At 47.4% G+C, this 23,870-nt stretch overlaps 1 protein-coding gene across 5 annotated transcripts in view; it reads left to right on the forward strand.

The window, feature by feature from the left end:
• The window catches only part of tbc1d4 (TBC1 domain family, member 4), a 300,791-nt gene that overhangs the window by 268,183 nt on the left and 8,738 nt on the right, over positions 1-23,870 (forward strand). For all 5 annotated transcript variants that reach the window (XM_038818403.1, XM_038818405.1, XM_038818406.1 and 2 more), the window contains 4 exons: positions 1,865-2,109; positions 12,837-12,996; positions 17,539-17,708; positions 20,158-20,334. In XM_038818403.1, the coding sequence (XP_038674331.1) occupies positions 1,865-2,109; positions 12,837-12,996; positions 17,539-17,708; positions 20,158-20,334 (752 nt within the window). The remainder of the gene's footprint in view (positions 1-1,864; positions 2,110-12,836; positions 12,997-17,538; positions 17,709-20,157; positions 20,335-23,870) is intronic.

Genomic DNA, 23,870 nt, shown 5'->3' on the forward strand with positions numbered 1-23,870 from the left:
GGTAACTGTACTGGGCCAGCCTGACAGAACATGTACTGCTGATTCAGAGACTTGCAGCTTTAAATGCTGGAGGTGGGTTGTAGGCATTTGGCTTTGATTCCCTGGAATACAGGAGGCTTTTTTTAAGTTACTATAATTTATTGCTTTACTATGAAACCCAATACACGGACGTAACCAGTGTAGCAGAAGCCCTGAGCCTCGAAGCAAATTTGCACCACAGCACATCTGTACTCAAACACTTGATCCATTCATCTAGTCTTGAGGAGTGATGCTGGCTGTAGGAGACGTTCCATGTGAGCCCAGTCTGCGTAGCAGCGCAACTCCAGGCTGCAACACAATGTTAATCCTTCCAATAGGATAGCATTTCCACACTTGTCATGAGAGCCAAGACTAGTTTTGCGATACGCTTGTCTTGTTGCAATTTGGCAAATGCTCCCACCAGACAGGGACAGCAGGCCCTTGGTCAAAGGCACCATGTCCGCCATGCACCTCGTCACTGGAGCAAACTGATTAAGGTGCATAAAATGGTAAATTTATTTAACAGGATAGATACAGAGGTGCAAGCCGGAATTCTCTGGCTGTTTTTCATTCTCTGTTCCCACCGGCAGCGCACTCCCGCCCGCTGGTTTCCCGGCGGCGTGGGGTGGCTTCAATGCCAAATCCCATTGGCAAGCGCTGGGAGTAGCGAATCAGGCCACCAGCAAACGGCACGTCACCGAGAAACAATCGACTGGAGAATCGGAAAATCCCGCCCACAATTTCCTCTGGTAAGGAAATCAAGGACAGGGGACATTTGTTAACCATATATATGTTTTCATTAATTTGTATTCATTGATGGCCAGCCAAGATCATGATGAATGGCGGAGCAGGCTCGAAGGGCCGAATAGCCTCCTCCTGCTTCTATTTTCTATCTATGTTTCTATGTATTCTGAGTGTTGATTGGGAGCTCATCTGCACTTATGTTTAAGCAGGCTGATGTTGATGGTATACAATATGTGTCCCTTCAAACAAAATTTATAAGTGAATGTAGACGAGGCTCTAGTACTCTATCCTTCACCGCCAGCCTGTCTGAGTTCTGACTACAATATCTTAAAAGTTGAACCCGGCCATTCCGGAGCCGAATCGGGAATCATGTTTCCGCATAAAAGGTAGTGGAAGACTGGAATACCGTTTTTCCACAGCAGGCTATGAATGATGTGAATGTTGGAGCCCTCAAGACTGAGCCCAATAGATTTGCATTAGGTAAGGATATTGGGGGGTAGGGTGGAAACGCGGGTCATGGAGCCCAGGGCAACCATGATCTAATTGGAAAGTGGAGCAGGCGTGAGGGGCTGGGTGACCTCCCTAATGATCCAATGACCCCTTTAACCGCAGAATTTATGTGGGAGAATAATCCTCTGCCACCAGAGCAAGTGATCTATTACCTGTTGAATAAAGCATGAGGCAGTCGGCCTATTTCAGAGGGGTGACGTTTCAGGGGCAAAGGGAGTTGACAGTATTATAGTATCGAATTCCACAAGGAGCACATTCTTAAAAGCAACATTCAGCTGCTTTAATTGAAGGAGGGGCTCCTGCCAATCTTCTTGGATATTCTGATGCCAGTTCAAATGACTTTCCAACCCCGCTCTCATAGAATCTTTTCTGCTTCATGTGCAGTGCTAAAAACGTCACCATCTGCCAGTGGTTGATATTACCGTCAAGTAGCATAGGGAACTCGCTGTCCATTTACAGCATGAAGACTGACATGCAGTTGGTTGCTTTCCCAGTACAAGAACAATAAATATTAACAAAATGTGCTGTAAATCTCAGCAGGTCAGACAGCAGGAATGAAAATTAACCCTGCTTTTTTCTTGTGTTCTGACAGGACGAACGTTTCCCACCCATGCATATTTCTCGGCACAGTTGGGAGCTGGCCAGCTCTCGCTGTTTAATCTCCTTAAAGCCTACTCGTTGCTGGACAAGGAAGTGGGCTACTGCCAGGGCATTAGCTTTGTTGCGGGGGTCCTCCTTCTACACACAAGTGAAGAGCAGGCTTTCGAGATGCTCAAGTTCCTGATGTACGACCTAGGCATCCGGAAGCAGTACAGACCTGACATGATATCGTTGCAGGTATTGTGGATTCTCTTGTCTCGAATAAGCAAAATGGTTTTATTTGAATGACGGCGCAGTCAATCTATTTCCTTCAACCTGTAACAATCACATTTTCCCAATTACTTTGTATTGATCGAGTGTTTCCAAGCGAAAAACCTACCTCAGAGCATCATTTCCTCCTGTTGTTTTTGGAGTGCGGGAGTGATTTATTTAAGTGTGCGACCACTTTCAATCTTATTTTTGCGGCTTTGCACATGCAAATTAATAGGGTAGGAGTGGGGGAACCTTTGGATTCCTGTTTGGCCGCAAGAGTTTAGGGGGAACATTGCTCCACATGATCCAAAATTACCATGTTTTACCAGAGGAATCATTGGCACAGTGGTTAGCACAGCTGCCTCACTGCGCCAGGGACCCGGTTTCAATTCTGGCCTCGGTTGACTGTGTGGAGTTTGCACAATCTCCTTGTGTCTGCGTGGGTTTCCTCCGGGTGCTCCAGTTTCCTTCCACCGTCCAAAGATGTGCAGTCTAGGTGGATTGGCCATGCTAAATTACCCTTGGTGTCCAGAAATCTGCAAGTTAGGTGGGTTACGGGGATAGGATGGGGGAGTGGTCCAAGGTGGGGTACTCTTTCAGAGAGTCGGTGCAGCCTCAGGAGAACAAAAGGCCTCCTTCTGCAGTGTAGGGATTTATGGACGAGACACAGTGACCTGATCCTTGCGTCTGCAGTTTGAGAATCAATACTTTTTTTTTCAGAAGTGATTTCAACAATTAATGTATTCAATTAAATGTTTTTTTAAAATATACTGCAGAGTGCATATATGAGGTTTTGTATAAAGCTGTAACAATAATGCTTCCTTTATCGGCTAACATTAAGGGACTGACACATCTATTGCTCTTGTGAATGTTTTTTAAGGAAACTAATAGAAATACCAAAGTTTTGTTCGGAGGAAAACCATGATTATCTTGACTTTTGGAAACCACTTGGAGGTTCTGCTCCTAACTGAATCACAGAATGGCGACAGCACAGAGAGGGGCTGTCACAGCTGCTGTGCATCTATGCAGACTTTGTGAATGAACACTTCACCAAGTGACATTCCCCCTGCCTTCTCCCCGTAAACCCTCCACACTCTTCCGCGAGGTGTTTCCTCATGTCGCCGTTGCTTCTTTTGTCAGTCACCTTAAATCCCTGCCCTCTCACCCTTGATACATCTTTGATACAGCCACGCTTTCCCCCTATCCACTCTGCCCACGCTCCACACGGTTTTTAATACCTCCATCAAATCTGCTCCCAGCCGTCTGTCCTCAAAGAATAAAGTCCCAGATTCCCCAGTTTAGCTACAGAACTATGATGTTCTGGTGTCAGCTGAGAAGGTTCTCAAAGGCATGTTTTGCAGGCAATGGAGTCCTCAATGGCCTGGGAGCCAAGCAGCCTTATGGAGCTCCTGGGAAAACTGTGCTGCAGGCTGGAGACTCTGCCAACCAGCAAGCAGTTTGCTTTCCCAGGATCTGAATCAGCTGCAAGGTCTTGTCGGAGGTTGTAGGCTCCATTACTTGGAATAGAACTACACAGGAGGGCTCCCCAGTTGTAATATTGCATTGCAGCCTCACACAGAGGGATGCCATAGATACTCGGAGACTATGTCCCCTGGCTGGAGAGCGTAGTTGCAGGAAAGGGTTATAGAGAATCCCATACGATACATACACATACAAAATAGGAGCGGAAGTAAACCATTTGGACCCTAGAGCCTGCTCCAATATTCATGGATGATCTGTTTGAGTTTGAAATTCCACATTCCCATCTACCCTAACCCGATAACCTTTGATCCCCTTGTCTTGTCAAAACATCTTCTGGAAATCCAAGTACAGTACGTCTACAGACTCCCCTTTATCCACAATGCATGTTCCTCCTTTAAAGAGCTCCATGATTTGGTCAAACATGATTACCCTTTCACAGAACCATGCTGACTCTTTCCAATTACTTTGATTGCTCTGAGTGCCCAGCTGTGACCTCCTTAATGATGGATTCTGACAGCTTCTCCACAACAGATGTGTGAAGTTAACTGGCCTGTAGTTTCCTGTTCTCTGTCTCCCTCCCACTTGCTACTTTCCAGTCTGATGGAACCTTTCAAGAATGTTTCCTCCCACAGTTCAAAGACTTGCAGGTTAGGTGGATTGGCCATTCTAAATTGCCCTTGGTGTCCAAAATGGTTCGGTGGGGTTAAGGGGATAGGTGCATGTGTGGGCTTAAGGAGGGTGCTCTTTCCAAGGGCCGGGGCAGACTCGATGGACTGAATGGCCTCCTTCACTGTAAATTCTATGATTCTATAAATGTAGCCAATTTTGGAAAATTTACACTAACACATCTATTACCTCATTAGCCACCTCTTTTATGATGCCAGGACAAAGTCCATCAGGACTCGGAGACCTGTCAGCCCACAGCTCCATCAGTTTGCTCAGTACCACTTCCCTAGTGATTGTAAATTCCTCTCCCTTCCACGTCTTGAAGTACAGCAATTTGTGGAATGTATTTTATATCCTCTATAGTGAAGCCAGAAGTAGAGGATATATACCACAAAAAGGGTTCAGCCATTCAGAGCTATTTAGACGAGGTGAAGCTTCTTTACTCAAAGGATTGGCAATCTGGAATTCTCTACTAGAGAGAGCTGTGGATTCTCTCAGTTGCAGAGTATATTCAAGACTGGGATTGATAGATTTCTGGAGTCTTAGAACAGGCAGAACAGGCTTTGGAAGGCTGTGTGGCCAACTTCATCCCTTATTTCCTCTCTTCTTTTGTCACATTGCTCCAAGATAATAACCATCACAACATTTGGCTGGGGCTGGTTTAGCACAGTGGGCAGAACAAGTAATGCAGAACAAGACCAGCAGCGCAGGTTCAATTCCCATACTGGCCTCCCCGAACAGGCACCGGAATGTGGTGACTCGAGGCTTTTCACAGTAACTTCATTGAAGCCTACTTGTGACAATAAGTGATTATTATTATCTCTGCTACGGGCCAAGTGTTGGTGAAGTGGGATTAGTGTAGATTAGAGTAGTGTCTTTTTTTGACAGTGCAGGCTTGATGCGCCGAAGGGTCTCTTCTGTACTGTGTGAATCAACAATTCAGCGAATGTTCGGCATGAAAAGAATAATTACATTTCGTTAAGTGGGCGAGACGGTGACACAGTGGGCAGCACTGCTGCCTCACAGCGTCAGGGACCCAAGTTCAATTCCGGCCTTGGGTGACTGTCTTTGTGGAGTTTTTGCACTTTCTCCCTGTGTCTGCGTGGGTTTCCTCCGGGTGCTCCGGTTTCTTCCCACAGTCCAATGATGTGCAGGTTAGACGGATTGGCCATGCTAAATTGCCTCACAGTGTCCAATCAAAAAAGTTGGGTGGGGTTACTGGGTTTCGGGGATAGGGTGCTCTTTCAGAGGGTCGGTGCATACTCAATGGGCCAAATGGCCTCCTTCTGCAGTGTTGGGAATCTATGATTCAATGAAGTGCAGTTGGGCTGTATGGAAATCTCACAACAGTAATATCACCGGGAATATTGTGTCACGGTGGAACGTCTGTCATCACTTTTGTGACTGAACTAGTCAGATAATGCGTGTGCGCACATTCAGAGGCCGAGCTGGAAATCATCGTCGACACATTCACTGAGACGTATGAGAGAATGGACTTAGACTAAACATCCGGAAATTTCTCTGCCAGCCCGCCCCGCCACATAAAGCTGCCCACAACCATCAAGGTCCATGGTGAGCCCTCGGACAATGTGGATTATTTCACATATCTTGGAAGTCTCCTCTCGGTGCGAGCAGACATTGACGACGAAATCCAACATCGATTACAATGCGCCAGTGCAGTTTTCGAGCCCCTGAGGAACACAGTATTCGAAGATCGAGACCTCAAACCCAGCACCAGGCTCGTGGTCTGCAGAGCAGCCGTGGTCCCTGCCCTCCTGTATGCATCAGAAACATGGACAATGTACAGCAGACACCTCAAGTCCCTGGAGAGATCTCACCAACGCTGCCTCCACAAAATCCTGCAAATTCACTGGCAGGATAGGCATACCAACGTGAGTGTCCTCTCCCAGGTCATTAGTCCCAATATCGAGGCACTGGTCACGCTAAATCAGCTGCGATGGGCGAGCCACATTGCCCGCATGCCCGACACAAGACTCCCGAAACAGGTGCTCTAGTCCGAGCTCCGCAATGGCAAGTGATCGCTAGGAGGGCAGAGGAAACGCTACAAGGTCATTCTGAAATCCTCCCTCAATAAAGGTGTAGGTGGGTGATTAGATCCTGGGACCGTGTGCAATTTGTCCTGCAGTTGTCAGCAGGAGACACGCTGCAGTCACAGCCGTTGATGTGGTTCAGGCTCGGTTCAGTGTCTTTCCTCTGACACAAGATATCGTGAGGTCAGGAGCCATTTGTCCAGAGAAAGCCGACACACATTCCAGTCAGCTGATTCTGAAATGATTCCAAGCTTTTTGTCTCCACCCGGAATGCCGGCCGCTCTCAGCATGAAGAGGTGGCAGAGCTCACGCACGCTTGGTAAGGAAACAGTCACCCTCCTTCACTACCTTCATACATCTCTTGTTATGGGCCAGGGTTTAGAGAACCCCAAAGTGTATCATGGAGTTCACCTGACCCACAACTTTAAATAGATTGTGGTATGGGGAGCACATGGCCCACTCTGCAGGTGTGGTACAGCAGAAATGGAAAAGTATTTTTTAAAGCAAAACAATGTTTCTTCTATGAACTCAAGTTAACCTTTTTAAAACATACAGTGAACATCTTAGCAACCATCTATTCAAATACAATCCCCAATGAATACAACACTAAGTTATCCTTTAAGCTTTCTTTTTAACATCCATACGACTTAAAACACCTTTTACCAGAAGCTCATCAGGTTAAAGTCACTACTGTTATTAGTTTTAAATCACCAGGATCTATTTACAGTCTTTAGATTACACAGAGAGATTCATACACCTTCTGGCTGTGACTGCAGCTATCCAGCTCTGAAAACAAATCTAAAACACACCCTGCAGCCTGCTCAAAAACGGAAGTAAAAAGCTGACAGACAGCCCAGCTCCACCCACATTCTGACATCACTGCAGTAATAAACACCCATTTCTTAAAGGTACTCTCACACGACACACTCTATCTGTTCCATTCATCCAGAGTCATTGGCAGAGTGTTCGATTTTTCTTTGGTATATATTTGGTAATTCTTCTTCTCCCTCTTGGGCTGTCCCTCAGGGTCGAGGCCGACTTGCTTCCACTCTGGGGAGGTGGGTTCTGTGGTGGCTGCAAAGGCGGATCCTGGATCTGTCGACTCTGCCACAGGTTTGGCAGCTGTTGCTTCACGAGGTGGGTGGGACGCTCTGTATTCTGCACTCTCCTTTCGCTGCTTACGCTTGGCCTCCAAGAGCCTTCATTGGGAACACGTAATGATAAAGTTAAGGCATCGGAGGGAGTGCACCAACCTCCAAACAACTCGCCTATCGGACCTTCAAGCACTGCCTGCCTCACATGTGGCGAGTCTGCGTGTTGAACATTGTGCATTGGATTTACCAGCCATCTCCGAATCCACAGAACCAACTGGAGTGGAATAAAGTCCTCCTTGACCTTCAAGGATTGCCCCAGAAGAAGAAGAAAGGAGCTACTGGAACAAGCTCGGGCACTGGACAATAATGAGGAAAGTTTTGATCCACAGCAATTTTGGAAGATTATATAAAATGGCAAAAGCAGTGGGTTAAAATTGCACAGATTCAATTACCTTTGGACAGTCCAAAATCTCCGTTTCCTTCGGCCTCCCTTCAGCTTTCCTTTCTCTCTCTTGTGAAATTCAGCCAAGGGGAAAAGCAGCATGAGATGAAAAATTGATGTGGAAATGCGAGTGCAGCCTTGTGCGTGTTGCATGACTCAGTGACACCCAGGCAGGCACATGCGGTTATCAGCAGCAGTACAGAATGAGGCTGTCAGGAACAAAGTGAGTGTGCTCAGTGTGGATCTGGAGATTATAAATGAGCACGATAATAAAAGAAGGACATCCATTATTCAGAGTAACCCACATTGTGAACTTGGCAACCCAGTGAAATCAATTGCGTTTTGCTTTCTGCGGCAGAAGGTGATGCACAAGGCGGGCAGCCGATAAGGGCTGCTTCTTTCTGGGAATGTTACAGACGTGATAGCTCACAGATGGGAGTGTGATGAGAGGGATTGGCATGTTGCTATGTTCGGGTGGCAGGCACCGGCTGAGAGGGTGAAGCTTGAGCTGTTCATCAGCACCACTGTGGTTTTCTGATGTGCCACTGTGCAGATAACCCCTCCCTTTGCATTACATCAACGCGCTTAAATCTGGAGTGTATATCGAAAACATGCAAGCCCAATGCCTTTAATCTAAATAACGACTCAAGTTGCATCACTCGGGAATGAGGGGAAAGGATCCTAGCTGAGAGATCGAGAGGACCCAGGGATACAAACAGCTTGCTCAAAGAGCTGGGATTGAAGAAGCGTCATAATGGAGGAGAGGAAAGTGGAAGAACTGAGAGCAAATTCAAGTGTTTGGGACTTAACCTATGGTCTGACTGCCAAAGGCAGGGCAGCACAGTAGCATTGTGGATAGCACAATTGCTTCACAGCTCCAGGGTCCCAGGTTCGATTCCGGCTTGGGTCACCGTCTGTGCGGAGTCTGCACATCCTCCCCGTGTGTGCGTGGGTTTCCTCCGGGTGCTCCGGTTTCCTCCCACAGTCCAAAGATGTGCGGGTTAGGTAGATTGGCCATGATAAATTGCCCTTAGTGTTGGGTGGGGTTACTGGGTTATGGAGGTAGGGTGGAGGTGTTGATCTTGGGTAGGGTGCTCTTTCCAGGAGCCGGTGCAGACTCGATGGGCTGAATGGCCTCCTTCTGCACTGTAAATTCTATGATAATCTATTATAAACAGGGGATCACACAAGACGATGGAGTCAAAGGAACAAAGGTTTGGGCACATTGCAGGGCTGGAGGAGGCTACAGAAATAAGAGGCATAATACTATGGAAGGGTTTCAAAAAAAGATTCCTGCATTTTTTTAGAAGCCTCAGGAAAGTCTGAACAAGATGTATAAAACAGTTTGGTAGCACTGAGCCTCAGGCTGAACAACAGAGAAATCCTATTGTATCCTCAGCCGGGGCCATCTGGAATCGCAATGAAGGTAGTGATGGCTTACAAAGAGGCCACTCAGCCCATTGTGCCTATGCCAGCTCTCTGAGCTATCCAATTAGTCCCACTTCCCTGTTCTTTCCCCAAAGCTCCACAATTTCCTTTTCATGTCGACATCCAATGGTCGATTGAAAATTATTGAATGAATCTGCTTCCACCATCCTTTCAGGCAGTGCATTCTAGATCATGGCAACTCCCTGCGTAAAATTAATATTCTCCTCACCCTCTCTCTGGCTATCGTGTTGGTTATCTTCAAATTGTGTCCGTTGGACGCTGATCTCCTGCCAGTAGCTTCACTTCACCTCCTTATCAGAACCCCTCATAATTTTGAACACATCTACGAAATCCCCCCCAAGCTTGAAGCACCATTTAATTGGAAATAAGGGTTACAATGTTAAAAAAAACAGCTCCTGGTTGATGTTATACATGTCTATTTTCAATTATGTTATGCATGTCTATTTTCAAATCTTTTGCAATTTAGACATTTATTTCTGAAAGTTAATTCTCGGAGCAAATGGCCAATTAAACAGTTCCGATCCCGACATTACGATCGGCGTTCAGATAACGCACTTGAACCTTGTGATAAAGCAACAAGTGGCACAGCTTAAAAAAATCCAACGCTCATCATTTGTCTATTTGTAAACATAAGACATACTAAAAACGATTTGCCTCCTCTTGTTTACAAATAATCCAGACATGAAGGGCTGAAGAGAAGCCTTTTTGAGTCAGTTCTGCAGTGATTAGGGAACCTGCTTCTATAACCTGGGTTTTCCAGAGATTCTGGAGGTGGCATGAAACAGATTGCCGTTTTCCATTACGTCGCAGCCTAACTTCACACCCTTGGTGTTTGCACCTGAGCCTGAGGGTCACAGGCCATCCACTGATTTGGGAAGGGGACCTTATTGTAACTCCTCATAATAATCAGGACCTCTAACAGGTCATTTTGCAACCCTTTCACTGAAATAGCCTAAACTTCTCAAAACGTTCATTATAACTAGTACCCCTTCATCATTGTTATCGCATTTTTAACTTTGCTTTAATATCCTGTCTATAAGGAAGCCCGAAGCTGTACACAGTGCTATAGTTGTGACACAAATGCTGTATATATTCATCTCTTTGGGCGCGATCAACCCGAATGGGCACAGAAACCCATAACGAGCACGTTTAACCAGGTGTCTCCCACTTTCGGAGCGTCGAGAAACTCCACGCTATCGAACGGGGATCATTTCCTATTCGGGTAGATTGAGGGCCTCCGCTTGGATCTCCCTGTTGAGGCTGCACTTAATCCCATTTTCTGTTCTAAGGAGCTCCGCTCGCTGTGCACAAGGGGATCGGGCCCTCCCTCCTCCCCCCACCTGACCACTGAACCCCCAAAAAGCCCTAACTCACCAATAAAGGGGTCCTCAGCCACACCCTGCACCCACGCAAGGCATCCCCGGCCTGATCGCCATCATGGGAAAATGCCAGCTTGACACTGCCAGCCTGGCAACCTGACATTGCCCTACCAGCTGGCAGTGCCAAGGTGGGATGTTTTCCACGATAGGGTTCGGGGTTCATGTTGGGATATCGAGACATTGGGACGGCATTTTAAAATGGCATTCCGATCTTATCCTGCACTGAGGAGTTCCAGCGAGAGGAACTCCCCTGTGCAGAAAACAGGACTCAGTGCGGCCTGGGGCGCGCACTCCCTGCTGAGACCCCCAACATACCCGAATGGCCGTTCAACAGCATAGCGTTTCTTGGCACTCCGAGCTGCTGGGAAACACCCAGCTAATCCCGCTATGGGACTCTTGTTCCTACAGTCTTCAGGTTTTTCAAACCCAGACTGAGAATCATAGATTCATAAACTTTACAGTGCAGAAGGAGGCCACTCGGCCAGTCGAGTCTGCACGGGGCCCTGGAAAGAACACCCGACTCAAGCTCACGCCTCCACCCTATCCCCATAACCCAGTAACCCCACCTAATCTTTTTTGATCACAAAGGGGCAATTTATCACGGCCAATCCACCTAACATGGACATCTTTGGATTGTGGGGGAAACCGGAACACCCGGAGGAAACCCACGCACGCACAGGGAGAACATGCAGACTCCGCACAGTTACCCGAGGCCGGAATTGAACCTGGGACCCTGGTGTTGTGAAGCAGCAGTGCTATCCACTGCGCTACCATGCAGCCAAGTCAAAAGATAAAAGACTTGGTCCCCGTTACATGTTTTTCCAGTGTGGTGAATGTAACTCACACTGTATAGTATTATGTCCTTGTGGGCTCTGTCTGTGAGCCGTTGCGTGGCTCTGCCCATAGGGGGAGATGAGGAGCTTGTACAGGGCTCACCCTTGGCTCCGCCCATGGCCCCTCCCACTACCAGAAGTATAAAGTGCTGCAGCCGTGTGAGCCTGCCCTCAGTTCTTCTGGTCGCAGGCAGGCTCAGTTGTAAGACTATTAAAACCAGTTTACTTCCAATCGTGTTCCGAGTGAATTGATGGTCTCATCATTGGGTCTACACGTACATCCACTGGTACTTGTGTCATATGTTAGATGCTGTATTAATAGAGCTCACCAAAGCTTTTAAACTGAAATACATTTTAAATAACTTAGAACAGAAGAAGATGATTCATTTGAATAATCACTCCTCCCTTGACCCTTGTACTGCTCTGCAGTTCACCCTTCATATCTGTTCACCTGGTGGTTTTTCTCCTCAACAATTTGTGTTGCTTCCTTCTGAGGTTGTTGATATGTCCCTGATATACAATCGTCATTACCCCAGGCTTCTGGCCAGTACATTAGCTGAATGGTCATCCTTGCTGTGCGTAGGGGTGTGTGCGTAGGGGTGTGTGCGTAGGGGTGTGTGCGTAGGGGTGTGTGCGTAGGGGTGTGTGTGTAAGGGTGTGTGTGTATATAGGGGTATAGGGGTGTGTGGGTGTGTGTGTGTAGGGGTGAAGGGTGTGTGTGTGTGTGTAGGGGTGTGTGTGTGTGTGGGGGTGTGTGTGTGTGCGTAGGGGTGCAGGGGGTGTGTGTGGGTGTAGGGTGTGTGTGTGTGTAGGGGTGTGTGTGTGTGTGTGTAGGGGTGTGTGTGTAGGGGTGTGTGTGTAGGGGTGTGTGTGTAGGGGTGTGTGTGTAGGGGTGTGTGTGTAGGGGTGTGTGTGTGTAGGGGTGTGTGTGTGTAGGGGTATGTGTGTGTGTAGGGGTATGTGTGTGTGTAGGGGTATGTGTGTGTGTAGGGGTGTGTGTGTGTAGGGTGTGTGTGTGTAGGGGTATGTGTGTGTGTAGGGGTGTGTGTGTAGGGTGTGTGTGTGTAGGGGTGTGTGTGTGTGTGTAGGGGTGTGTGTGTAGGGGTGTGTATGTGTGTGTAGGGGTGTGTGTGTGTAGGGTGTGTGTGTAGGGGTGTGTGTGTGTGTGTAGGGGTGTGTGTGTGTGTGTAGGGGTGTGTGTGTAGGGATGTGTATGTGTTCAGAGTTGTAAGCCTGTAAATCCACTCAGTGCAGAATTGCAGGATTACTATGCTCTCTGCTGAAAACATACTGAAAACATTTTTTCCTTTGGGCAGATTCAGATGTACCAGCTGTCAAGACTTCTGCACGATTATCACCGGGATTTGTACAACCACCTTGAAGACAATGAAGTCAGCCCCAGTCTATATGCAGCACCGTGGTTCCTCACTTTCTTCGCCTCCCAGTTCCCATTGGGATTTGTAGCCAGGGTGTTTGGTAAGTCCGGTCTTCATGTATAGAGTTTTATAGCTGATATAGAATAAGAGTTTAGGTCATGTTTTCCTTTAGCCCAAGCAGGCTTGGATCAAGGAAGGGCTATTTAATCAATCAAGCTCAGTCTTTCCAGAAGCCATGTAGCATCTCTCTGGGCATAGACTCCACTGCAGCTACCTAATCCCCTGTGCGGAAATTTATTATAAATTCCCTATTATAGCTAACCACTAAATTCACATCTCCACTCTCCTACGCCACCTGGCCGACTTCCTAGCCGAAAAGAATGTGTAATGTTTTCCTTCCCACTCCTGTAGTATGTGGGACATGAAAACAGCTCAGTTTGAAACGGTCAGACCTGTAACTGTGCTTCTGAAGCTTGCATGCAACACAGCCTGTTACCACAACGGAAATTGGTGAAGTGGTCAAATATTCCCGCCTCTGCCACCAAACACCTTGTATTCATATCGTGGCTTTGTCGGAAATGTGATGAATGGTATCGGTAACTGCTGTAACCGTACCTTGCCTTTAATACATTGGCCCTTTAAGACCGGGCTTGGAACCCTGGGGAACTCCGCCTCTGGCTCCGCCCCCAGGAAACGGTATATAAGGTGATGCTTACTGGGCAGCGTGCTGTGACCACACTTCTCGGCAGCTGTCCGGTTCTCTGGTAATTAAAGCCTTTGAATTACCAATCTTCTCTCCTGTGTTGTAATTGAGGGTATCTCAGGAATAAAACGTCCCAGGAACACGATAAAGCTAAATTCGACACCCGGCCACATTGGGGGTATTGAGGCGGATGTCCAAAAGCCGGGTGAATAAACACCGGCCGTAAAGAGCTTCTCGAAAGAGGAAATGAGATAGAGAGGTGGAGTGGCTGCGGGAGGGAATTCTCGGGGTACGCTTCTTGGCAGCTGAAGTCATAATAACCAAGGGAGGAGCGATTTAAATCGGGGACACTCCAAAAGGCCACAATTGCTGGAGTACTGCTATCGCGGAGGTTGAGGCTTAGAATACAGGCAACTGTTTATCATAGAATTTACAGTGCAGAAGGAGGCCATTCGGCCCATTGAGTCTGCACCGGCTCTTGGAAAGAGCACCCTACCCAAGGTCAACACCTCCACCCTATCCCCATAACCCAGTAACCCCACCCTTCACTAAGGACAATTTTGGATACTAAGGGCAATTTATCATGGCCAATCCACCTAACCTGCACATCTTTGGACTGTGGGAGGAAACCGGAGCACCCGGAGGACACCCATGCACACACGGGGAGGATGTGCAGACTCCACACAGACAGTGACCCAAGCCGGAATCAAACCTGGGACCCTGGAGCTGTGAAGCAATTGTGCTATCCACAATGCTACTGTGCTGACTTCAAGCAGCTCATAAATTAGTGTAAATTGAACGAAATTGGCAAGAAAAGAAAGAGTTTGAATTTATATAACAACTTTCACAACCGAAAATCCTCAAGTGTTTTACAGTCACTGGTGCCTTTAATGTGCCATCACTGTTATAATGCAGGAGACAGTTTGCACATTGGAATGTCCCACAGTCATCAATGAGAGTAATCAGATAATCTGTTGCAATGATTTTGATTAAATTATAAATATTGAGCATGGTACCAGGGAAAATCCCTCTGCTATCCTTCAAAAGAGTGCCTTAAAGATCTTTATACCCATTAGAGAAAGCAGTCATCAATGAGAGTGATCAGATAATCTGTTGCAATGATTTTGATTAAATGATAAATATTGAGCATGGTACCAGGGAGAATTCCTCTGCTGTCCTTCAAAAGAGTGCCTTAAAGATCTTTATACACATTAGAGAAAGCAGACGAGGCCTCAGTTTAGTGTTTCACCAAGAAGGTAGCCACCTTCCCCAGTGCAGCTCTCCTTCAGTCCTGCACTGGAGTGTCAGTCTGTAATGATGCACTCCAGTTCCTCAGTGTAATTTCCTCGGCTCAACCATTCTCAGCTGCTTCATCAATGACCTTCCCTCTATCATAATGTTCAAAGTGGGGATTTCACGGATGATTGCACAAAGTTCATCACCAGATGTGACTCCTCAAATATTGAGACAGTCATGTCCATGTGGAACAATACCTGCACAAGTCATCCACCCATCTCCCCTTGACAGTCAATAGCATTACTATCACTGAATCCTCTACTATCAACAACATTGGCTTACCATTGACCAGAAACTGAACTTGGCCCGTGGTGTAGACACTGTGATGACAAGAGCAAATCAGAGGCTAGGAATCCTGCGGAGAGTAACTCACCTCCTGACACCCCAAAGTCTGTCCACCATCTACAAGGTAAAAGACAGGAGTGGGGTGGAATATTCTCCACTTTCTTGGATGAGTGCAGCTCCAGCATCACTCAAGCTTAACACTATCCAGTGCAAAGCAGTCCGCATGATTGGCACCCCATCCACCACCTTCAACATCCACTCCCTCCACCATCGACGCACTGTAGCAGCAGTCTGTACTATATACAAGATTCACTGCAACCACTCACCAAGGGTCCTTTGACAGCATCTTACAAACCCATCGCCTTTACCATTGGGAAAGACAAGAGCAGCAGATACCTAGGAACACCACCACCTGCAGGTTCCCCTCCAAGACACTCACCATCCTGACTTGGGACTGTATCGCCGTTCTTTCACTGTTGCTGGGTCAAAATCCTGGAACTCTCTTCCAGACAGCACCGTGGGTGCGCCTACACCACATAGACTGCAGCAGTCCAAGTAGGTATCTCACCACCACCTTCCTAAGGGCAATTAGGGATGAGCAAAAAATGTTGGCCTAGTCAGCAAAGTCCACATCCCAAGAATACATGATTTAAAAACGGTGCTGCAGTGAGGCATGAACCCAGAGGCTCGGGGACGAGAGTGCTAGTGCTGAGTCACAACCGTATCTAGGCTCATTACTGGTATGTGTGAGGAGAAAAAATGTCCGTCATAGCAGTCGCCCTTCCAGCTTGTGATTTAGTCACATTGTTATGGCAGTGATTGGCCATTATCCTGGATTGGCCTTTATTTTATATAACCTCACAACACTACGTACTGCGTACAGTTCTGGTCGCCACATTACCAAAAGGATGTGGATGCTTTGGAGAAGGTGCAGAGGAGGTTCACCAGGATGTTGCCTGGTATGGAGGATGCTAGCTATGAAGAGAGGTTGAGTAGATTAGGATTATTTTCATTAGAAAGGCGGAGGTTGAGGGGGGAAACCTCATTGAGGTCTACAAAATCATGAGAGGTAGACAGGGTGGATAGCAAGAAGCTTTTTCCCCAGAGTGGGGGATTCAATTACTAGGAGTCACGATTTCAAGGTGAGGGGAAAAGTTTAAGGGAGATATGCGTGCAAAGTTCTTTAAGCAGAGGGTGGTGGGTGCCTGGAACGCATTGCCGGCGGAGGTAGTAGAGGCAGGCACAATAGCGTCATTTAAGATGAATCGAGACAGATACCTGAATGGGCAGGGAGCAGAGGGTTACAGATCCTTAGAAAATAGGTGACAGTTTTAGATAAAGGATCTGGATCGGCACAGGCTTGGAGGGCCGAAGGGCCTGTTCCTGTGCTGTAATTTTTCTTTGTTCTTTAACACAAAATCTGATCAGCTGAAAATGAAAGTTGCTCCCATTCTGAACACTGAACCTGATAAGCACAGCAAACACAAAAAAGTGGAGGGGAGTGAAATTTTAATGAAGGGGCCGTTTAAATTTTAATATCTGATTTAATTTAATTCTACTCTTTAGGAATAAATGACGTGTTAAACAGCAAAAATGTACGTATAATTGCAGTTTTTATTCTGTCCTGCATTGCTTAGATATCTGTGCCATGGCAGAGGCTTGTGGAGGAAAATGGTAACCATGGTAACAGAAGGCAGTATCTCTCTCCCCCCCCCCCCCCCCACCGCCCCCCCCCCCCCCCCCCCCCCCCCCCCCCCCCACCCCCCAACAGTGGCTAACAAATTAAGTTTGGTGTGGCGGGCTTCATTTCACACGATGAATGCTGGAGTATTAGAAACTGTGCATGCCTTCCTGAATTAAGAGGCCTCAATTTATGTGTGAAGTGTGGGGATGTGTCCTGCCTCCACCTGGCAACTGCCCAAAGGTGTAGATTGAAACAGGACTCACCCAGTGGATAATTGCAAGCACAGACCCGTAGCCGACCACACTGTGGAGCTGTGTTGGAAGATTCATAGGAACAGCTTTTGAGCAATACAGTATTCTGTATTGTCGTGCTTGGTACAGTTGATGATTTCAAAAGTCACCACAGTTGTACAGCTTACATTTTTTCCACAGGTACGCTGCTTTAGTAAGTGTCTCCTTTGGGATCTCCTTGGAGGAACTGGCCTGTCTGGGGTCCTAACGTTTCACAACAACACCATACATTATTGAAGTATTTCAAAGATCCATAAACATAACACTGCTCCTTTTTAAACTTATCGCTGATCAGTGAATAGATAGGAAATTTTGACTGGAGAATGAAATGTTCAGATTAACATGAAGACTGTGGGTCTATATTCTCTTTCCTTTTCCACACAGATATTATGTTTCTCCAAGGGACTGATGTGATATTTAAAGTGGCCCTCAGCCTGCTGAGCAGTCATGAGCCATTAATTCTGCAGTGTGACAGCTTCGAGACCATTGTAGATTTCATCAAGTCCACCATTCCAAACCTGAATAACACACAAATGGAGAAAACTATCGCTCAGGTACCAATATCATTACTGTGAACCTTTTTTTTAAAAAAAACAATTAAGGGGCAATTTAGCGTAGCCAATCCACATACCCTGCACATCTTCTTCGGGTTGTGGGGGTGAGGCCCACGCAAACACGGGGAGAATGTGCAAACTGCACACGGACTGTGACCTGGGATCAAACCCAGGTCCTCGGTGCCGTCAGGCAGCAGTGCTAACCACTGTGCCACCATGCCGCTCTTACTGGGAACCTTTTAATGCCATTGCCTGGATTTGCATTTTTTGGGCTATTCTGAGGTTTTATGGAGAGTCAGACATAGAGATGACATGTCATAGTTAGTCCAGGAACAGCACAAGAACCTCCATCATTGTGATTTTGATTATGTACTGACCTGTTTTACGCAAGTCATACTTGAATTTTGTTGATGGTCCAAATCCAAATTGCTGAAATATCTCCATGTGGGGTACTAGTTTTAAACTGAAATTTACCAGAGATTTACCAGGATGTTGCCTGGTATGGAGTGCATTAGCTATGAGGAGCGGATGAATAAACTCGGTTTGTTCTCAGTGGAACGATGGAGGTTGAGGGGCGACCTGATAAAGGTCTACAAAATTATGAGGGGCATAGACAGAGTGGATAGTCAGAGGCTTTTTCCCAGGATAGAGAGGTCAATTGCTAGGGGACATAGGTTTAAGATGCGAGGGGAAAGGTTTAGAGGAGATGTACGAGGCAAGTTTTTTTACACAGAGCGTAGTGGGTGCCTGGAACTCGCTGCCGGAGGAGGTGGTGGAAGCAGGGACGATAGTGACATTTAAGGGGCATCTTGACAAATAAATGAATAGGATGGGAATAGAGGGATACAGACTCGGGAAGTGTAGATTTTAGCTTAGACGGGCAGCATGGTCAGCACAGGCTTGGAGGGCCGAAGGGCCTGTTCCTGTGCTGTACCTTTCTTGTTCTTTGTTCTTTGAATGCCTTTCCTAATGTTCATAGTGATTTAGTATTTTGTTGTCACATTGTCTGTCACTGATATAAGAAAGATGCTGTGGCCTCAAGTGTATCCTGGTCTATTGTGTGCTCCTCTATAAATCTTCCTGGAGGATAATATAAGGCCGTTAATAGTCATGTATTAGTCCAAGGGAGTCATAAAGCTAATGTTACTCGTAATTTACAGACTAGTCTTAAAGTGTTTGACCTCAAGTTATAGAAAGGGACTAAGGTTTATGACATTGTTGATCACTTCTAAGTAATGCTGTTAGCACAGTAGCCCTCAACAGTGGTTAGCATTTTACTCAGCATGTTTTACTGCTTATTTAATACGTGTCAAGTGCAGCTTTCTACGCAATATTTATACGGCACAGCTGTGCTACACTGAAGAGCTTTCTTTTTCCTCATACGTTTGCCCAGCTTAATAGCTAACGTTTTAAAATGTAACTTGTTCAGGGTCCCAGAGAGTCAATTTGGTAATTGACGAGTGTTTGAGCAGTTTGTTCATGATTCTCGGATCCCAAGGGAGATCCTGACTGTCAATCCAGTCCAAGGCACAGTGGTACAGAATGTGCGAAAACACATCAAATTGTGTTTCATTAATTAAATAATTCAACACGAACTAGCAACATGCGTGATGTGAAAAAAGATGTTTCCTGACATTCACACTAAGCTAACATAATGAAAGTTTTTTTTTGCAGTTTAGATAATTTAGCGAGGAAGTAACTATTAGCAGAGTTACAGAACCTCAATGCCCCAGGAGTGCCGTACCATCAAAACCTATATTTACACCCAGTTTGAGATCCTGAAACATCTTTAGGCATCGCAACATCTTCCCATCCCATTTCCCCGCTCCCCCCACCCCCCGCCCACCAAGGGATTATCCGCCTCAACAAGATCGGCAGAGGGCTTGAGAAAAGCTGTTTGAGATGGTTCCCCCAGCGCCGGTCTGGTTTCAGTACATGTAACTTCATTTTCTCCTTGCTCAGCAAGGCCTCAATTTTATCACTCCTATGACAGTTTTTCAATCTTTCCGTGGCACCTCCAAAAACTGGTTCAGGCAGGATGGGCTGAATGGCTTCCCTTTGTGCCGTTTCAAAATGTTCCCTTCCAGGGCTTCCAAAGTGGAGTTTCATGCCGCGACTACAAATTGCGTCATGAATGGGGTCCTTACGACATTAAATACCAGCCCTTAAATGTCAGCGTAGAGATCCATCCACATTTATAATTCAGATCCCAAAATTCCTCGAAACGGACAGGACGGTTGATACCGAGCTGCTGTTTTCATCAGGCCAACATCGAAAATCCTTCAGTAATTTACAGCTCATGACAAATCTCTATCTTGCTGCAACTTGGTGTTCTTTTCTTCACACTAAATATGATGGGACATTCTGATTTGCCGTTACCATTCCAGCATTCCCGTACCAGACTCCCTTTTTCAACGTTTTCAATCAATCATTTCTGGCTGTATTGCAGGTATTTGAGATGGACATTTCCAAACAGCTCCATGCCTATGAGGTGGAGTACCATGTGTTGCAAGATGAGATGGTGGAGGGTTCATCACCCTGTGACGATGGGGACCGTCTGGAAAAACTGGAAAGAGCTAATTGTCAGCTGAAGAGACAGAACATGGAGCTTCTGGAGAAACTTCAGGTAACGATGGCTTCAACTGTAAAACTGTTAACATAGACATACATAAGTTGCAGCAAACGCATAAAACCAGAGCTTGCAAAGAAACTTGAACAGCCAGAAATGAACTGCTGTAAACAATAAACCCTCCCCTAAGTAAGTCAGGAATATCCTTCCATCCACTTGGGGAATACTTCAACCAGTACTAGACAGTACTTGTAACCCATTGAGCAGTCGATAGGGGTCCAATATAGTCGATCTGTGCCCCATGGAAACCTTCCTCTACTGGGGATCCGGGTTATTTGCTGCACAAACCAGGCAACCCGCACAAAAATCGCGGCTGTCTTCCCTGAGACCTGGCTACCATCCCACCATCTCCACCCTCTGCCAGATGGTTTCTGGTCCAGGATGTCCGGCCCCTGGACCCTCATGTAGAAACTCTTTACGGCACAGGGAAGGCACTGCCTACTTATCCCCTTTAAGAAGCATGCCCTCCTGTACGATTATGTCTGCAGCCCCAGACGGACCCTCTATTCTCTCTTGTCGGCAGATAGCAGCCAAGGTAGCCTTCAGGATGGGATCCTGCGCCTGCACCGTGCCAAGATCTGGGGCCAAAACCACCCCTGCGCCCCCTTTTTCCTCCGGCTGTCCCCTGACCGCTGCTGCCCGACCTTCCTCGTAGGGGTCCCAGGCCACAACGGTTCTTGCCGTTGATCTGCCCGCAGATTCCCCTCGGCTCGTGGCTCAGTTTTTGAGTGAGCCTTCACTTTATGGATGCACCTGTCTCCACCCTCCCCTACTGCTGCCACAATTCTTTCTAGCAGGGGTTTGGTTGCTAGGGGCTTCCCATCCGAGGAGCTGTACCCTCGGCGTGACCTTATAGCCAGGTATTCTGTACAGGAGTTGTAGGTAAACATGCTGTCCGAGCAAGTAGTGTATGGTGTTATGGGCCAGGGTTTAGAGAACCCCAAAGTGTATCATGGAGTTCACCTGACCATCAACTTTTAATAGATTGTGGTATGGGGAGCACATGGCCCACTCTACAGGTGTGGTACAGCAGAAATGGAAAAGTATTTTTTAAAGCAAAACAATGTTTATTCTATGAACTCAAGTTAACCTTTTTAAAACATACAGTGAACATCTTAGCAACCATCAATTCAAATACAATCCCCAAAGAATACAACACTATGTAATCCTTAATAACTTCCCAAACAACAGCCAGAGAACAAAAGAAACATCGTTTAACAGGCAGTGACCCACGGCAGCCTTCACGCCCACTTCCGGGGCCGATTCTCCCCCCCCCCCCCCCCCCCCCGTGCGTCACGGCGCCGCGGCCTTGATGACGGTCGTCAAGGCCGCACGTCAAGCATGCGCTATTGGCGTCTTTTCCCTCAGCCGCCCCGCAAGACGTGGCAGTTTGATCTTGCGGGGCGGCGGAGGGAAAAGAGTGTGTCCGTTACGGCATCTGTCGCCCGTTTCATGACGGCAGCGAGCAGGTGTGTTTGCTGCCGTGTTGAAACAGGCGTGAAGGCCCGGCCGCTCGGCCCATCGGCCTCGGAGAATCGCCGCTCGCCGTACAAAACGGCGAGCGGCGATTCGTGGTGTGTGTCGGGCGTGGGGGGGGGGGGGGGGAGAATAGCGGGAGGGCATGAAAAATGTCGGGAGACCCTCCCGCTACTCTCCCACCCGGCATGGGGGGCGAAGAATCGCACCCATTAAGTTTACATTCACTACTGAGAACATTTGTAATTCTGAATTCACCAAATGATCAAGAGATAGTCTTTTCATGGCAGAGAGATCAACAGTACAGCTGCTCTGTCTGGCTTCAGCTCCAACACTGAAAGCGAAACTAACACACACCCTGCAGCCTGCTCAAAAACGAAAGTAAAAAGCTGACAGACAGCCCAGCTCCACCCACACTCTGACATCACTGCAGTAACATGAGCAGCCAAACATTTCTTAAAGCGACATTCTCATGACAATGGGATGGGGAAAACCTTGGGGTGGGTGACTACATACATTACGGCTGCTAGTTCCGCCTTAAGGTTTGGGGGAGTTTGAGGCCTAAAGCTATGTCTGCCTCCGGGGTCCCATATGCCACAGCCTGTGAGCCTGGTGCCTGCGGACACTGTGCTAGACCCATCAACATAGATTTCCCTGTCTGTGGGCTGTAGCCCTACCCCCTGAGGCCGAAATCTACGTCCCATTCCCCTTCAACTGATCAGATGCGGCTCTCCGGGGTAAATCAAATTGGCGGCGAGCATGGGCATGCCTCTCCCTTTAACCTTTAGTGACATTTGGGAGAGGAGAAGAGTCCAGCGCATGATTCTCGCACAGTGCCATCCTTAATCCTACCATCTAACAGCATTTGGGTCGGGGTGTGGCATGTCAAGTGTGATGGGGGACATTCTGATGAAAACCTGTACCCTTTTCACTGCCCAGTGGGTGGCTACCAAGTGGCGCTCAGTTAGAATATGCGCTTTCTACCTCTGTGAGCACCACTGGCCTCAACCGGCCATGTCGTTCCAGGAGCAACACTGCGCTAAGATTGTCGCTGCTGGCTGCTACTTCCAGGAAAAATTCCCCCGTGGGCTCGATCGCTCCCAGGACTGGTGCTTTCTGTAGGTCTTGTTTTAAACGGACAAAGGCTGTTTCATACTGCCCGCCCCATTCCCACTCAACTCCTTTGTGTAGGAGTCTGAGCAGAGCCTACATTGGTTGAGACAGGGAACTCCTGCACTGCCTTCCTCTGCCTCATCGATTAACTTCTCTCCTGCTCTAATTGTCAGCCCCAAGAATTTTACCTCCCTTCACCCTATTTGTGCCTTTTTGGGGTTGACCTTCAGACCACTTTTCATGAGCAACTCCAACAATTCATTTACCAAGGGGCCGTGCTCCTCACCATTATCGGTGAACAGCAACACATCCTCCACATATTGTATAAGCCTGTGGGGTTCGCTAAAGCCCTTTAGACAGCCTGCCATACATTGGTGGAATATGCTTGGGCTGTTGTTAAAGCCCTGCAGGAGACAGCTCCAGGTATATTGTTGTCCTTTAAAGGTAAAGGCGAATTTGTACTGATCCTCTTTTCTAACCGGGATGGACCAGAAGCCGTTTAAAATGTCCAAAACTGTGAACACAGATGCGGATGCTGGGATTTCCCCTAACAAGTCTGCCACTGCGGTTACGATTGGAGCGCAGGAAGGAATGTTTTTATTGAGGACTCTGTAATCTACTGTGGCCCTCAAGGAGTTGTCCGGTTTTCTTACTGGCCACAGGGATGAAGTAACATGGGTGGCTATGGGTCTCAGGATACCCTGTTTGACCAGCGAGCTTACGGCAATTTCCACATCCGCCTCGGCTTCCCTGGGGAAGTTATATTGTTTTTGGGGTCTGTCATCGGATCCTCATCTATTCTGACTTCTGTGCCTGTGACTCTCCCACAGTCGTGCTTGTGGGTTACAGATGCTGCAAGGTTTTGCTGCACAAATGCCCGATACTCTGCCGGGGTGTTTTTAACCAAAGCCTCCAGGTCATAACTCTCCTTCGGTTTCACAGCA

Source organism: Scyliorhinus canicula, chromosome 14 (genome assembly GCF_902713615.1).
Source record: "Scyliorhinus canicula chromosome 14, sScyCan1.1, whole genome shotgun sequence".
Lineage (NCBI taxonomy): Eukaryota > Metazoa > Chordata > Chondrichthyes > Carcharhiniformes > Scyliorhinidae > Scyliorhinus > Scyliorhinus canicula.